The 16,142-nt window shown below is 40.1% G+C and overlaps 1 protein-coding gene across 2 annotated transcripts; it reads left to right on the top strand.

Moving 5' to 3' along the window:
* The first annotated feature begins 5,115 nt into the window (after positions 1-5,115).
* On the top strand, positions 5,116-13,405 carry LOC308363976 (V-type proton ATPase subunit C 1-A-like). 2 transcript variants are annotated; one of them, XM_080836904.1, is made up of 13 exons: positions 5,116-5,251; positions 5,699-5,858; positions 6,178-6,245; positions 6,962-7,047; positions 7,396-7,490; positions 7,640-7,731; positions 8,204-8,302; positions 8,488-8,556; positions 9,888-9,980; positions 10,174-10,267; positions 10,484-10,581; positions 10,684-10,807; positions 12,844-13,405. In XM_080836904.1, exons 2-13 carry the CDS (start codon positions 5,727-5,729, stop codon positions 12,937-12,939), a joined length of 1,146 nt encoding a protein of 381 aa, XP_080693030.1. In that variant the 5' UTR covers positions 5,116-5,251; positions 5,699-5,726; the 3' UTR covers positions 12,940-13,405. The 2 variants fall into 2 exon arrangements, with proteins under 2 accessions (XP_080693030.1, XP_080693031.1); XM_080836905.1 differs by having other exon boundaries at positions 5,194-5,251; positions 5,704-5,858.
* The last annotated feature ends 2,737 nt before the right edge of the window (positions 13,406-16,142 follow it).

The raw sequence follows: 16,142 nt of genomic DNA, 5'->3' as shown, positions 1-16,142 counted from the left end.
TACAACAACCTCATGCTCACACTCAGAATACAACATGATGTCTGATCTCATAGCAGTCACAACAACTGTTGAACTTGAAGTTGCCTTCCGACATCAGCCAGCAATCTCCAATTCAGCGCTTTGCCCCATTTGAAAGTACTGTTTGTATGTGCCTGGTGTCCACTTCTCTTGCCCTCTCGCACAAAATAAATGTTTACTATCCCAGTCGTCAACTGGCAAAGAGTTCACCTCAACTCGCTAATTCATAAACACACTTTCACACAAGCTTTCCTCTTGCTCGTGAACAAAGCTGGTTACCATCTGACTCGTCTCCGGCAATGTAGCCATATACCCCATGCTTTCCAAATGTCACATAACCCAAACACCGCTCTTCCCCTCTGTACCTGCCCAATGATATCCTTGGACATGTTGAACCACTTCTTTTGGATTTAACTTCTTCCCCGTTTTAACCATTGGAGCAGTCTTCTTGACTACTGGATCCCTAGACTGTGGCAAAGTCATCTCTAGGTTGGTCTGAGCAATGAGCATATTTGAACTCCTCCACCAAGCTTGTCACTGGTAAATCTAAAATTCCCTATCCATAGAATGCTTCAGTGTTTAGACAAGGTGGCACCCCAAGCCATTTCCTAACTGCCTTCTCCAAGATGGTCTCAAATTTCTCAACCTCAGAAATAACAACTTTATACACCTTATGCATGGCAAAACCCCAAACTGCAGGCACTACAATTTTAATTTACCAGGCAAGGTATTATCAATGGTGTTGATTATCTTAACAATTCATTTTCTAAGCTCTTCCACCTGTCCTTGATCACTGAATGTGGAATCGTACCATCTTCCTAAACTCTTCACTGGTGTCTCTACAACAGAAGGAATCACCTCACCATCAATATATAAACTCGTAAAAGTCTGAAAACTTGCACTAGTTTCCCTTACTGATAGATATTCTTCTACATTTGCTTAGTTTAACTTTCATTCTTACCCATTTCAGATTGTCAACAGCCAAATACATGGACCAGTTGTTGTAAGCGTCATCCTGTGATCCATATAAACTCCACCCAAACTGGCCGTGTCCATGTTCATCAAAGCCATGCCAAAGTCCAAAGCCATGGGGTCTTCCTGCGAGTCATCTTCCACCCCTTCTTTATCTGACTCTCCTGGCAATCTGATAGTTTATTCCTCTGTAGCTCTGTAGTTAGGTGCATCTACCTGGCTTCGCCACAGATGCGGCTGCCATGGGTTGCCAGCCCAAAGTAGCCCCACTTACTTAGCCTAGGAATCATAACACAACAGGGTGCACTAAAACCATCATACCTATACCTAACAATACTAAGCAACAACAACAACAACAACAACAACAAAGACTCTGGAATCTTCCACCAGATTCCTGAGGAGGCAAGTGGTCAAAAACCCTCGAGTGACTGCAAAACACCTGCAGCAAGACTTGGTGGCAGCAGGCACTGAGGTTTTAGTTTGCACAGTAAGGCGCATAATAAACACTGAAGGGTTCCATGCCTGGACTCCAAGACGCACACCACTACAGACCCAAAAGCACAAGAAAAGTCGGGTCCAATATGCTGAAAACCATATAAATAAGCCACCAAAGTTTGGGAAATCTGTTCTGTGGAGCGATGAGACAAAACTGGAACTTTTCGGGCCTATGGATCAGCGGTATGACTGGAGGAAGAACAATGACGCATATGCAGAAAAGAACACCCCGCCTACAGTGAAACATGGCAGTGGCTCAGTGATGCTCTGGGACTGCTTTGCTGCCTCTGGCACTGGAAACCTGCAACGTGTGGAGGGAACGATGGATTCAGTCAAGTATCAGGAAATCTAAGGAAAAAACATCTGTGATGAAGCTGAAGCTTGGGCGTCATTGGACCTTCCAACAGGACAATAATCCCAACCATACCTTAAAGTCCACCAAGGCATGGTTTCAGAAGAAGTACTGGAAGATTCTAGAGTGGCCGTCACAGTCGCCTGACCTTAACCCCATCGAAAATCTCTGGTGGGATTTGAAAGAGGCGGTTGCAATACGCACACCAAAGAATATTACTGAACTGGAGGCCATTGCCCATGAGGAATGGGCTAAGATCCTCAGGAACGCTGTCACAAGCTGATGTCTGGCTATGCAACACGTTTGCAGCAGGTCATAACAGCAAAAGGGTGCTCTACTAAGTACTGAAGATGCTTGTCATCAAGGGGTTGAATAATTTTGACACTGCAGTAAATTCATTAAAAGTAGCATTTTGTGTTGAATTTGGATAAAACCCTTTTCATTTTAGTTTCATTAAACTACTTAAACATTTCTTGTGCAATTTTTTTATTGCAAACAACTGAGAAATTGTATATTTTGCCAATAAACCTAAAAGGGCAATGGGGGTTGAATAATCTTGATTGCAACTGTATCTAAAAAAGACAGCATTGACACACCAATATTGTTATAAGCCTATATGTGGACTATCAATGTTCAGCCAAGCATACATTGAACATGCTGATTTAGTTGCACAGTGCTGGCTTGTAATCTTTATGAAACAGAGTGTTTATGTATTGTTTTACTTTTTTCAATTAATGTATTTGCTGTTGTGTACTTGCCACTGTTATAAGAATCATTAGTCATTTTGTCAGTGGCATGTCCTTGTGCTAATCTTGGTTTGAAGAAAGAAGTCCTCTGTTTAAGATGTGTGAGAGTGATGGGTTGTACATATTTGAGGGTCAACAGGCTGTGAGCCTTACAGAACTAAAAACAAAAACACTCTTAATGGATCACATGCAGCCAGAGACCCAAACAGAGTAATGCACTGGAAACATTTCCAGGAAATTAAAAGAATAAGCTTATTGTTATTGCAGGAACATTTTCATATGCTGACGATGTTATTACTCTTTGGCTGTAAAAGGGTTTCTAGACAGGGGCATCAGTCATAATGAACTAAATAAATCTTGATTTAATAAACCTAAACATGGGTGGAAAGCTATGTTTACTTCCATGACTAGAAAAACAACTTTAGAACTGAATATGGACTTTAACCTGTGGAATCTTGTACCAGCCTTATTGTTCAGCCAAAGAATGTGAATATTTTAACAAACCTTTAAGCTTATTAAAGAGGGAGTAGGCTACCACTAAATGAATAAACAGCTCTGTAACACACACACACACACACACACACACACACACACACACACACACACAAACCCAGGTACACACACACTTAAGACAGTGGTTTGTCTTTCCTTACCGATTACATGGCTGTATTGGTTCTCCTAATATTATTTTGGCCAAAGCAAAACAAAAGGGTTCAGAAAGATTCCAGTGAATACAGTTGTATGCAAATGTTTGGGTACCCCTGTGGAAATGACTTGATCTTGATTTTTTTAAACGAAAAGAAAACGAAAAAATAAAAAAGTCAATAGTACCCCTGCAGCAAAGAAACTTTAAACAATGGAAAAAATTACTGAGATACATGCATGCACATAATTTTTAAGATTTCCCCTTCAGATTTTCAATCATGCTTTTAAGTTTGGGGAGTGTAGGACATTCCAAGCTACTGTTTCCTTTTCTTGAAGTACTTTGTGGTGTAATTTAAGATATACTTCGAATCACTATTCTGTTGTACACACCAACATCTTGTAGGCTTCAATTTCGACACTGATTGCATGATTTGGTGTTTAGAAGAACCAATTCCTCTCTGATGTATCCTGTGGGAGTGGCTGCTAGAAAATCCCAAAACAGAATAGATCCACCCACCAGTGGTGATCGTGGCCAAATGCCACACCTTCAAAGCTCATTATGCGAGAATTGGTATTTTTTGTCACAGAGCACTGAGTTGTGGAGCGTAGTTCACTTTTACACCACTGTTGTAAATACAAATCATGCTTTGAGACCCCCTAATGGACAGTGGTGTATTTGTTGACAAGCTGAAGGATATGGACCGGCAAAGGCAACTCAGCCAAAGAGGCATATCTCTACGAGTTTCCCTAAGGTGCTTTTGTGTATTGCTACACACCTCCCTGCACGTTGGCATGTGAAATTACAGTTTTACAATGATGTTAGGGCAACAGATCCAAACAAAAACTTATATTGCACTATTTGACCTGTAATTCATATTACATATGCCTTATTGCTGATAGAGTTGGTAGAATATTGAATATATGTGAATTGTATTGATGTTAGACTTTTCTTCCTTGCAATAGTTGACAGTGTATTGCCTATCAGGGGAACAACCTATTCAGCAGGGTGTAAGGAAGTATTACTACTCTCCCCAAACCATCAAAACCTCAGGGACATGCTAAGGAAGTTTTGCCTAACTGCAATCAATCTTTCTCCACAACTGACTAGAATCTTGAGCATCTCCCTATCTCTTGCCTCTACCCCATATTAATAATCTAATTCCCTGATTTCCACACCATACACCTCCCCTCAATAACTGTAGATCACAAGCTGCCATCACTGACAACTGCAGAACACGGTTTTGATTTGTTTTGTCGCTTGTATCCACAGAACATGGACAATAAACTTGTCTTTCAGTGTGTTTTTCTAGTTGGTTGCATTTATACTTATAGTTTTAGGTGTATGGAGGATTTGGTTGGCAGCTGTGGCAAGTTAACAACAAACACGATGCAAATCAAAAACACACAATCATGGTTTTGGTCCTAAGCGTGAGTTCCTGACCCTTCTAATGAACTGTCTGAGAATGCGAAGAATCTTTGATGGCCCAGAGGTCGGGAAATTGCTCACGTTTGACAAGGCAGGTAATTATGTTATTTAGTTATTTATGTTCTGAGAAAAATAATAAGTAGCTACATTATATGTCCCCAAGTCCATCTTGTGCTTCTTACTATATAAAGGTGATAAAACACAGCTGTTTCTACTAAATCCTGGTGGGGGATATACATTTGTATAGACACTGCACATTTCCTATGGGCTTTGGGTTGCTACTTCTCTTCACATTATTTCCGAATTTAAACAGTAGATTGCTGACAAAACCTTTTAGGCCAGACGATGGCAGTAATGTTTCTATACATAGGTGGCTGCCGCCTCATACATTTACAGCGAAGAAGATTGGAACCACTGCGCAGGTCTTTTCGCGCAGACGTAATGTTGTTCATCCGATCAGCTGACTGTGAATGTGATGTTACTGAAGGTCCTCTGAAACGACATACTTATAATTTTACTATTATGCGTTGAGAATTACTATAAGTGCTTCATTTAATCATACAGTGTACGATTGTATCAAATCCATCCACCGTATAGGTAAGGTCTCTCTCTTATCTATTTATCAGAATGTTATTGTCGTGACAGCCAACCAGCCAGCTTTGCGCTCCAAAACCTGCTGACAAGACTTGTAGCAAGAGTCAGTTATCTTTCACGACTTAGGCAAACATTACTCTACCGTTACACTGTATTGCCGTGAGTTGAATGGTTGTAAGCATGTTTCACCTGGTGAAGCAAATGACATAGGCTGCAATAAGTGGCAGATTTTTGTAAACGATAAGAAGACTCGTGACACTGGATATTCCAGACATGTAAAATGAGGAAATGGAACAAAAGTGAAATAGGCTGTAGTTGAAGAAGACGTGGCATTTTGGGACGGCCTGAATCATTATGTACAGGCTGACAACATCGATGTACAGAACTGTGATATGTTGTGTTAATAATGTTTAACTCAGTTACCAGGTTTTGAATTTCATCTTCTGGTAGCTCAGGAGAACAGAGGACACATACAGCCATGACAGAGTTCTGGTTGATTTCGGCCCCCGGCGATAAAACCTGCCAGCAGACATGGGACAATATGAACATGGCCACCACACGCACCAACAACATTTCCACCAACCACAAGTTCACTATCCCTGATCTTAAGGTGTGTGTGTGTGTGTGTGTGTGTGTGTGTGTGTGTGTGTGTGTGTGTGTGTGTGTGTGTTTGTGTGTGTGTATGTGTGTGTGTGTGTGTGTGCTGTATTTATGTTCTGGCCCATTCTAGGACCTAGGAGTTTGTCATTTCGCCATCATAAAAAAAGAGAAGAATAGTTCAATAACCTCTTCACTTGAATACATTTGTCAATTTTGAAAGTCTTTATGGATGGACTCTTGTAGTACTGTGCATTTCCAAGGCATGCTACAGTGCATAGCACTGTTTGTATGTGTAGTGATTCACTGTATTCTTATGATGTGTGCAACAGGTTGGAACCCTGGATGTTCTTGTGGGTCTGTCTGATGAGCTGGCTAAAATCGACTCTTTTGTGGAAAGGTATGTTGTTTGGAATTTAACCTTCTGCCTGTGCTTAACTCCAAAGTCTTAAGCAGTCATGTTATGTCTCAGTGTCACATCAACATGAGGAATTTGTGGGATTCTTTCTCTATTCAATCTCCAATGAACATCTTTACAGCTGACTGTGACATGAAGCCCAGGTTCACAGTATTGCAATATTGCATGTATTGCTTTAATTTGAAGAAATCCCTGTATCTTCACACATATCTGTCTGTTTAAAGACATGATGGCCCTGAATATTCCCCAATCTCCTTCTTCATTGTCTACTATTTTAGCTAACAGCAATCGGTCTGGACTCCAGCACCAACCACCACCACCTGTGAAAAGCCAGCTGGCTTGCTAACTGATGTATTTCGGTGATATAATTGGAAATGTCCTGTTGTAAAAACTTTACTAGGTTTTGTACCTCAGTGGCTAGAAGGAACAAGTTTACCATATCTTTATATTTCCACTGCTTCAAAATGAAATTGATGATATGCTACCTACAAGGATTGGTAAAAACCTAAATAATGTTGATTTAATAAATGTTTGGATTTGCAATTTGAGTACATTTTGAGTACAAGACCAAGACTACTATCACTCTGTAATGCACTCCATTAGCAGTGTAATCTTCTAATCCCTTGACTTGTTTTGCAATGCTGTGCATGTGTGTGTGTGTGTGTGTGTGTGTGTGTGTGATTATCCTTTCTCTGCAGTGTTGTGAAGAAGGTGTCGCAGTACATGGCAGATGTGCTGGAGGACAGCCGAGACAAAGTCCAAGAGAACCTGCTGGCCAATGGAGGTCCATATCTCACCTAATCAAAACATGAACCTTACCTTAGATCATATCGCTAGGGATTTGCATATAGTGTTGATGTATTTTAATTGTTAGGAGTTTTGGGGATGAAGTTTTGCACTTATGGGGTTCAGTGTAGAGTATAGTTGAATTATTTGTGCAGTTTACCTTTGCATAAACCTTAGTTTCCCTAGTAACCGCTTTTCTGTTTACATCTATTTATAACATGTTTATGTTAGAATCCCCCCAAAAATATTTCAATCACAAGCCATTGTACTGCCACATTAATATTATTCAAAAGTTGTACCATGCAGAATTTATGATTTGTATTATATTGTGATTTCCTCTGCACAGTTGATTTGATTACCTACATAACAAGGTTCCAATGGGACATGGCCAAATACCCAATCAAACAGTCTTTGAAGAATATCTCCGAGATCGTCACCAAGGTAACTAAAGAAACATCTCTGTGTGTGTCCATTGAAAGATATCTTACCTAAACTCCCATCCGCACTTTTGGTTTCTTTTCCAATGATTTTCTCTCACTCTGTCTCTCTTCCCCCTTACTCCAACTTCTCTTTCATTCTCATCTATACAGCAAGTGACTCAGATTGATAATGACTTGAAGGCCAGAGCATCTGCCTATAACAACCTGAAAGGCAACCTCCAGAACCTGGAGCGGAAGAATGCGTGAGTAACGTAGTGAGCCATAGTCCGTGGTGCCCAGTGGAGGGAAGAAGAGAGTGGTCAGGACTGGGCTACACCATGTGACAAGGCACTGATTACAGTGTTTCACAAGTCTTCTGTGGCTACATTTGTGTCAGCCATTGTGATGACTCAGGAAAAGCTGAAGACCATATTCAGTAAAATGATGAAGGCTACGACAATAGCAGTAACACCAGATACCAGTGGCATGCACGTGCTTGTAGCAACAGAAATGTAAAGCAATTAAAAAAAAAAGTCAGTAACACTGACAGTGCAGATAAGAGCAGTTAAAGACTTAAAGACAACTTACAGACAGCTTTACTCGTCTCTTTTGAACGACAGAAGATAAAGTGAATTATTTGTTATCATTATTGTCTGTAAAAGATTTGACCATGGTATTGTCTGTTTATAATACCTGCTGCATTAATAAAGGTCCATTTGTGTTTCACTTCATCAGGGGAAGCTTGCTGACCAGGAGTTTGGCTGACATTGTGAAGAAAGAGGACTTTATACTTGACTCAGAATATCTTATTACCATGTTGGTTGTGGTTCCAAAGTAAGAGCAACTTTTTAATCACCTTTTGTAATTGAATTGTGAAATGTTTCTATTCACTATATGACCATAGTTTGGCAGGATGTGTTGCCGGTTAAGTGTTTGCAGACTTTAGGGACACTGAATGCCTTTGTGTGAAAACTGTTTAGTGTGTTCAATATTCATTATTTTCTTGTTTGATTGCATAGGATAAACTATGCTGACTGGCAGAAAACATATGAAACCCTGGCTGAAATGGTGGTTCCTCGCTCAACAAAGTCAGTATCCACAGAATGCACTCTGAATTTATAAAGAAATGTACAAATGTTCTTTTTTAATGTGGTCTTGGTGAGCTGTTATGTTCAGTCTGGAACATTTTGTAGCACTCTCGGAAGAGGACCTGCTGAGAACAGTTAGCCTGACGATGTCATACTCATAATTCTAGTCAGAATATGAGTCTGAGACCGGACTATTGGGCTGTGATTATGGGGCGTGTTTCAACGAACCAGGAAAGAAAATTCCTCTTCGCTGAATTGGATACCTAGAACCAATCAGAGCAACGTAGTATTTCCATCTGATAGATTAAACTTTTACCTGATCCCGTAGGAAGGACGGCAAAAACATCTTTTCAATCGACAAATGCCTTGATCGCGTTTCTCTGTTCCTCTTTCAAAATGAATGCGCTGTCATATCTGTTGATGTTACTTAATTAGCACTCAAGGCTAGAAGCTACCATTCGTTTGAATGTTTTTTTTTTCTACGCGTTAGCATAACCTATCAATAATGCTCTAGAGTGCTTCAGTTAAGACCCATAATCCTGGGCAACACTCGTTTTGCGTATACACAACTAACCGAGTCAATGTAGACATATAAAAGTCGTGTAGATAGCTTAAATCATATAAAATATGTCCCACTAAGCTTCCGAGACGGCGCCATCTTTGTTCGATGTATACCGGTATTCTCTCTATATCTGTCCATCAACGTATAAAGCCCGCCCTTACAATTTGAATGGTCAGATCACTTTTCGGGGCCGTTTAAACCCTCCCAACTAACTCGACTCCAGACTGAATCTCCAGACCAAAAATTTTGTGGGCGGAGTTCAGGCTGGTATCCAGGCTAGAGAACAGTTGCCTGAGTACTTTATTTCTTTCATACAGGGACATGTGTCCCTTTTAGGAGAGAATAGAAAGGGTCGCCTGGTCTAGATGAACAAATCAGTATCTATGGAAACCAGCCAACCCCCTGCTGTCCCAGATAGACATAGAAAGTGCCAGCCAGAGTCAGATATTATGGTTTGATGTTTAAAGCTGGAGTTGCTGTGTTTTTGCAACAATATTTCTGGTCTTGAATACTTGTATGTCTTTATAAGTATCTATGGAGACCCAAAAACAGGAGTTTTGAATTTCTGCGATTTCTGGTTTCCTACAAAAATATTTTCTTGACAGCCCTTCATGAATCTTTTGTGTTGCCTGGAATAAAAGTAACAAATCTGACTAGTCATCATTTGATAGTAATGTTTTGACATGACTGGCTCACTTTACCATAAAAAAGGTATTATTGTCAGGTGATTAACTGTTTTATAAAAATGTGTTGTCTTGTTTTTTTGCAGTCTGTTGTTTGAAGATGGAGAGAGCGGCCTGTTCAGTGTGACCCTCTTCAGAAAGGCGGTAGATGACTTCAGGCACAAGGCCCGGGAAAATAAGTAAATGTCTCCTCTTATATTTGCGTCTGTTATCCTTGCCTTCTCTCCCTTTAAGAGGTCATTACTGTGTAGTGGGATGTGTGAAGTAGAGTAACTTGACCATTTTATAAAAACGCTGTATTTCTCTGGAAATCTAAAAACCAAAGAAAAGATACTGGCTTGGTTTCTTGAATTTTGTGCCCTCTTGTTTTAGGTTTGGTGTTCGTGACTTCCAGTACAACGAGGAGGAGATGAAGGCAGATAAAGAGGAGATGACTCGCCTCTCCACTGACAAGAAGAAGCAGTTTGTATGTGTTCTCACTCACTTTTTCAAACGTCTCGCCTATACTGGGTAAACTGGCAGAATGTGTGATGGCATAGAAATGGAATTTTGGACATAACAATTAAATGTGCTTCAGGGTACCACAATTTATATTAGTATTTTGGCTTTTCATGTAAGATACGTTGTTATTTTTGCAGTGAAGCCGTGACTGATTGACTAATTGATCAATCCACTTCAACAGGGCCCGCTGGTTCGGTGGCTCAAGGTGAACTTCAGTGAGGCATTTATAGCCTGGATCCACATCAAGGCTCTGCGGGTGTTTGTGGAGTCTGTCTTGAGGTAAGGAAAAGCTCATCTAATCTTTGACATTGTTTCAGATGCTGCAGGTTTCAAGACTGTTTTTGATCACCTGTTAACGATGGTAATGTATTTGATCGACAGGTATGGGCTGCCAGTCAACTTCCAGGCCATGCTCCTTCAGCCCAATAAGAAGAACATCAAGAAGCTCAGGGAGGTCCTTAATGATCTCTACAAACACCTAGACAGCAGTGCGGCCGTTATAGATGTGAGTGGATGCCAACTGGTGTAATGCCAACAACTAAGATGCTAGAAAAAGAAGCACTTAGCTGAAATACTGTTAAAGTATATGGGCCATTCTACCGAATTGATGCAAAGTCATGTCGGATATATTTTGAATTTTTTTATGGTTTATTCCCAAAACTTTGTCCGTATGTATATTGTACCATATCTAAAGTACACATATCTAGTAAAAGAACAGTCAAGTTTTATACTGTATTTTCAGAATGTGTCGGAATGTTTTTCCTCTTCCAAAAATTGTCACTACCGAAACATCACATTTACTATAGTAAAAAAGTATTATTATTGACCTGTTCAGATTGAGTTTCCTTCCCTTTTCTAAAGTGTATTTTTACAAATATTTCTTGAAGGTTTTCACAATGAAATCCATAGAAATGAATTTTTTACCAAATTTTCAAGTTCAATTTATCTGTTTCGGTAGTGACTGCACTGTTTCGGTAGTGACTGCACTGTTGGATGGATGTTCATTTTTCTCCCAAAATCATCCAAAAGGTGCTCTGGGCCGCCCTTTAGTCCACACAACACATTTATTTAAAAATTATGGGATTGAACTACTTACCATTTCATTTTGTCACTACCCAAATCATCTGGTCACTACCATATGTTTCGGTAGTGACTGTTTCGGTAGTGACAATTTTAGCTAACTTTAAGCATAAATAAAGAATTCTAGCAAGCACACGGCTTTCAAACACATCTTTGAAGAGGTGAACATACATACAAAAATAAGATTTTCCATGAAACCCCAAAAGGTTTACTTAATTGAAGAAAACATGCGTTTCGGTAGTGACAATTCTTAAGGTTACACGTCGATTTTCAGACTTTGGAACACATTTATATAAAAACTATGGGATTTAGCTACTTACCATTCAACCATGAGGGACAGAGATGCAGTGTCACTGCATGGTCAAAAATGCAGAGTCGTGGCTAAAACACAGGCTCAGCCAATGGACTAAAACTCTTGTGTTTCGGTAGTGACATGAAAACTAGGGACATGATTTTTTGAGTATAGTAAATTGATTTAAAAATTAAACCCACAATAAATCTAAATATTCCAAGTTCTGTTTCAACCCAATCATAAAGATCTTTGAAATTAAATCATTGAAAAAAATCTAAAAAAATTTAAAAGTGTTATTTAAAGGCATTGAAATTTAGATGTCAGGGTTGGGGACAGCTACTTCCCAATAGAAAGTACCCTATAAATGATGATTTTGTATATATTTAGCTTATCACTATCTCATGTAATGCATTGGGTTTATATAGACCATAACATGTTCTAATTAAATATCTATGCCTAGATACCTAATTGTTTTGTAAATAGTTTTTATTGTTGAGGGACTGCATATTACACGAATTCGGTAGAATGGCCCATATACTTAAGCAATATGACACGAGTGAGAGTGGGTTTGGTAAAGGATACCCCCATGGCTCTGATTCAGCAGTTGGTGGTTTGGTTTATTCATTCTCTAGTTCCAACCTGAGTTCTCTGCATAAAGCGTTGCCAAGCAGGTGCTATGTAACGTTATAGAAATCACTGCCTGCCATTTTGCTCTCTTGCTTTGAATGATGGAATATTGATGTCATCTACAATGGTTAAAGTATATCAAACGCAGAGTGATTGATTGCGGTGAACAGTCCTATTGAGGTTTTTCCAGATTATACTTACTAGTGGAAGGCTTCTTGTCCAATTACAAAATAATAATCATTCGACCGGATCTAACCGTTGTACACATATTGCAGAGGTCACATTGGATAAAATAGTTCTGATATAATTGTTCCGCATACAAACATTTAATGTGTGTAACCATTGCTTACATAATATATATATATTTTTTTTTTAATCATACAAAATTTGGGCCATTTTGGGTTAGATAATGATGAATTGGATCAAATGGACTTTCCATATGATGGTTGATGAAAGTTTTTTGTTTTGTCCAAAATGTCCTCTATCTAACTGTTGTAAATCTTCTCAATTCTTTGGTTCTGATTAGTCCTGTTGTCTTTCAGGCCGCCATGGATATTCCTGGTCTGAACCTGAGCCAGCAAGAGTACTACCCTTATGTTTACTACAAGATCGACTGTGACCTGTTGAATTTCAAATAAGATTTCACTAAACCTCTTCATGTCAATGAGAAAGCTTCATGACAGATTCCTAAAGCTTTCATTTCTTTTCTTATGTCACCTGAAGATATATTTGATTTCCAGTATTGTCTGGCTCTCCATCTCTCCTCTCCCAGCTGTATGTCCCTGCTTCTGTGTACATTGGAGCTGCGCGCACTCACAAGGCCATACTGCATTCTCACCGAAGCTGCAGAGCTCTTTTTATTTTGTATTATGTTATTCCTGTCGGTATTACAAAGGGTGTCAGTCAACGTACGTACATGTACACTGTGTGAAAATACTGATCTCTTTGGGGTCCAAGATATTTCCTGTGCAATGACGGATGAATTTAAAACCATTCCTTTACTTGTGTCGAAAAGTATGTGTTTAAGTGAAACTATGTGAGTTGGTGGCCCATTATAACTGTGGCGTCAGGTATTTCTTAACTCCCTCACCGCAGGCTAACATTATGTGGTGCATTTAGTTTTAGTGATTAGCTCAGATTGTGATATCAAAAAGCAATATGTTTTCATGTGTATATTGAGCATTCTTGTGTTATATATTTTGAGTGTCACAGTAAACACTACTGTGACACGATTGGTTGGGAAAACAAAACAACCCAACAAGTAAGTAAACAAATAAATGTATATTTAAAAGGACAATGGAACTTTTTTCTGCTCACAATATTTCTTCCCAACAAAGATAGATTTGTGATTATATATTTACAACATCCCCACAGCAGACTATTTCGCAAACTTTTTTTAAGCCAGTTTTAAACTGTTCGACAGTCCTTGAAGCCCCCAATCTGATCACAATTGCGGTATGTAGAGTGCCGTCAGTTAGTAAAAGCCTGCCTCGCACAAGTATGACGCCGCTAAAGAGAGGAGAAGATTAAAGGCCACAGCTGCTGGGGGTAGTCAAGTCTTGCATCTATGCTTCCCAGAAGGTTGAAAGGAAGCAAATGGCAGAGAGGTGGTTCAACCTGCCATCACTCATCAGCTCCACACAGCAAGCTGTTCCTGCATTTCTAAAGAGTGATCTTTAGCTGTGCAGATAAAGGGGCCCCTGAATACAGTGTGGCATACATCACCCACATGCGTTATCACTGTGCCCATGTGCCAGTTCATGAAAAACTGAAAAGCAAATAACTCTTGGTATGTTTTTGGGAACTGGCACAGGCATCAGCTGAAGCAGCTTTCCTCTGGTGAGTGCTTGCCTATGCATCCCAAATTGAAAGTGATGATTTTGGTTGATCTGTTATGAATGTATGAGCCTGTAAGTTGTGCTGTTGTAGGAATGTGATGTGAATGAGTATATAATAAAGGCCCGAGGCTATTGGCTAAGACCACAAACCAGAGCAGGTGGGACATGGCAATAATGATTCGTTCAGAGATTAAGTGACTTTGTTTATTGCACAACACAAAACCAGCGTTGGGGATCTCAAGGCTGACTTCAGAAGGAAGAGAAAATAGATGGAAATGTAAAAAAAAGAATGTTGGCTTCTACACTTGAGATAACAAGACAGAAATGAGAGATGCAAAAAAAGCCTTTGCAAAGGCTGTTCAAGGTGTACTGCAATAGGGCTCAGATACACATACGCGTTTTTGTAAAAACGGGACGCGAGCAAATGCATTGATTCCTATGGTACGGCGCGTTTAAAGCGTGCGCCCCTTCTCCACCACGCGTTGCGTCTTTGAAGCGTTTTTTTAGGTGCGCTTAAAAGTTGAACTATTCTCAACTTTCCAGCGCAAGGCAGGGAAGCGCACCGCTTCTGTTTTGGCCGCCGCACTTTGCCAAGGCGTTACTGAAGCGTTTCTGCCTGAAAAAAGACGCGTATGTTGAATGTGTATCTGTGGCGTTCACACTTTTTAAAGAAAAAAGCGCAGCCTTCAGCGCCTTTTGAGCGCTTCAGAATTCATGGATATTATGTGACGTCACTGTCTTTTAAGCACCGCCATATTTGTGTCTGATGCAAAACACATTACGGTCATAACATACGGTCACAACTCACAGAAAGTTCAAAACGCTAGGGGATATGTTGCGCTGTTGAATGTGACAACGCGTATGTGTATCTGAGCCCATAGGAGTTGGGTAGTAGTCTGGGAAGTCCCGCCCCACTTCTTCCGGCCAAATTGATTTAGCCTCAGAACTGGGTCTGGCCAAGTTTGCATACCCGTTCATTTCAAGGTTTCCAGAATCCTTGGAGGCAATCACAAACTGGCTTTTGGCTACCTGGCGCGCCATTGGCGGATTTAAACTTACCACGGCTACGTTACAAAATCTACTGCACGGAGAGTTTTTAAACATTGGACATGGTGGCCACCGAAGCACCGCAAAACTTCGATGAGGCAAGTTTTCTTTGAAAACAGAACAGAAACTTGCCCTGGAACAATTCATACAGAAAAAATATGTGTTTGCTTTATTACCGATCGTTGTATAGTATCGTTGGTCTGATTGGTTAAAGGACTGTCCAATCAGGTGGCTGAAGTGGAGCGCCGTTGAGAGTTGGCCAGACCAACTGAACAAATGGAATGCAGTGAAGGGGCAGGGAATTCCCAGACAAGTTGGGTAGTGTTGTAAAGCTAAGATTATGTTAAACCGAAGCAAGACCATGGTAATAGCTTGGAAAAGGGCTGTTGTTAAAGGACCAATACAGTATGTACTAAATGTATTGTACTAAATCATAGAATGAACATGATATGTCATTGTAGATTAAGGAAACATGCTAAACTGAAATATTGGCTTCTCTGACATCAATGCTACTGCCAGTATATTCTCTTTTAGAATTTCCCTTCTGAAGGGGAACGTCTTTGTGTTTCGGTCTGTGTGATTCCAACTGTCCAGTACTATTTTGACATCCTGGGTTGCCAGATAAGAACATGAACACAGTGTGCAAGCGCCATGGAAGTAAGCAAATGAACTGGACTAACAGAGATAATGTTTGATTATATTGAGGACAAGTCAGGACTGCAGGCAGGCAAGTCCAGCAGCCGCACACTCTCTTCCTCAGCCATGCCTTTGAAATGTGTGTAGAATGTGCTTTTGAATTGTCTTGTTGAAATATGCATTGGCGTCCATGGAAAGGATGTCGTTTTGAAGGCAGCTTATGTTGCTCCAAAATCTCACCTTTCGGCCGTAATGGTGCCATCACAGAAGTGTAAGTTACCTTTGCCATGGGCACTGACACAACTATGAAACAAGGAATT

Source organism: Sprattus sprattus (assembly GCF_963457725.1).
Source record: "Sprattus sprattus genome assembly, chromosome: 4".
NCBI lineage: Eukaryota > Metazoa > Chordata > Actinopteri > Clupeiformes > Clupeidae > Sprattus > Sprattus sprattus.
The sequence above is the reverse complement of the archived record's forward strand: the minus strand, read 5'-3'. Positions and strand labels throughout refer to the sequence as shown.

What these genes read in the sequence shown, in the direction of transcription:
- LOC308363976 (XM_080836904.1), top strand. Translation starts at nt 5,727, where the DNA reads ATGACAGAGTTCTGGTTGATTTCGGCCCCCGGCGATAAAACCTGCCAG. An exon ending in ATCGACTCTTTTGTGGAAAG is followed by an intron (nt 6,246 to 6,961) that starts GTATGTTGTTTG and finishes CTTTCTCTGCAG; the next exon opens with TGTTGTGAAGAAGGTGTCGC. An exon ending in GTGGTTCCTCGCTCAACAAA is followed by an intron (nt 8,557 to 9,887) that starts GTCAGTATCCAC and finishes GTTTTTTTGCAG; the next exon opens with TCTGTTGTTTGAAGATGGAG.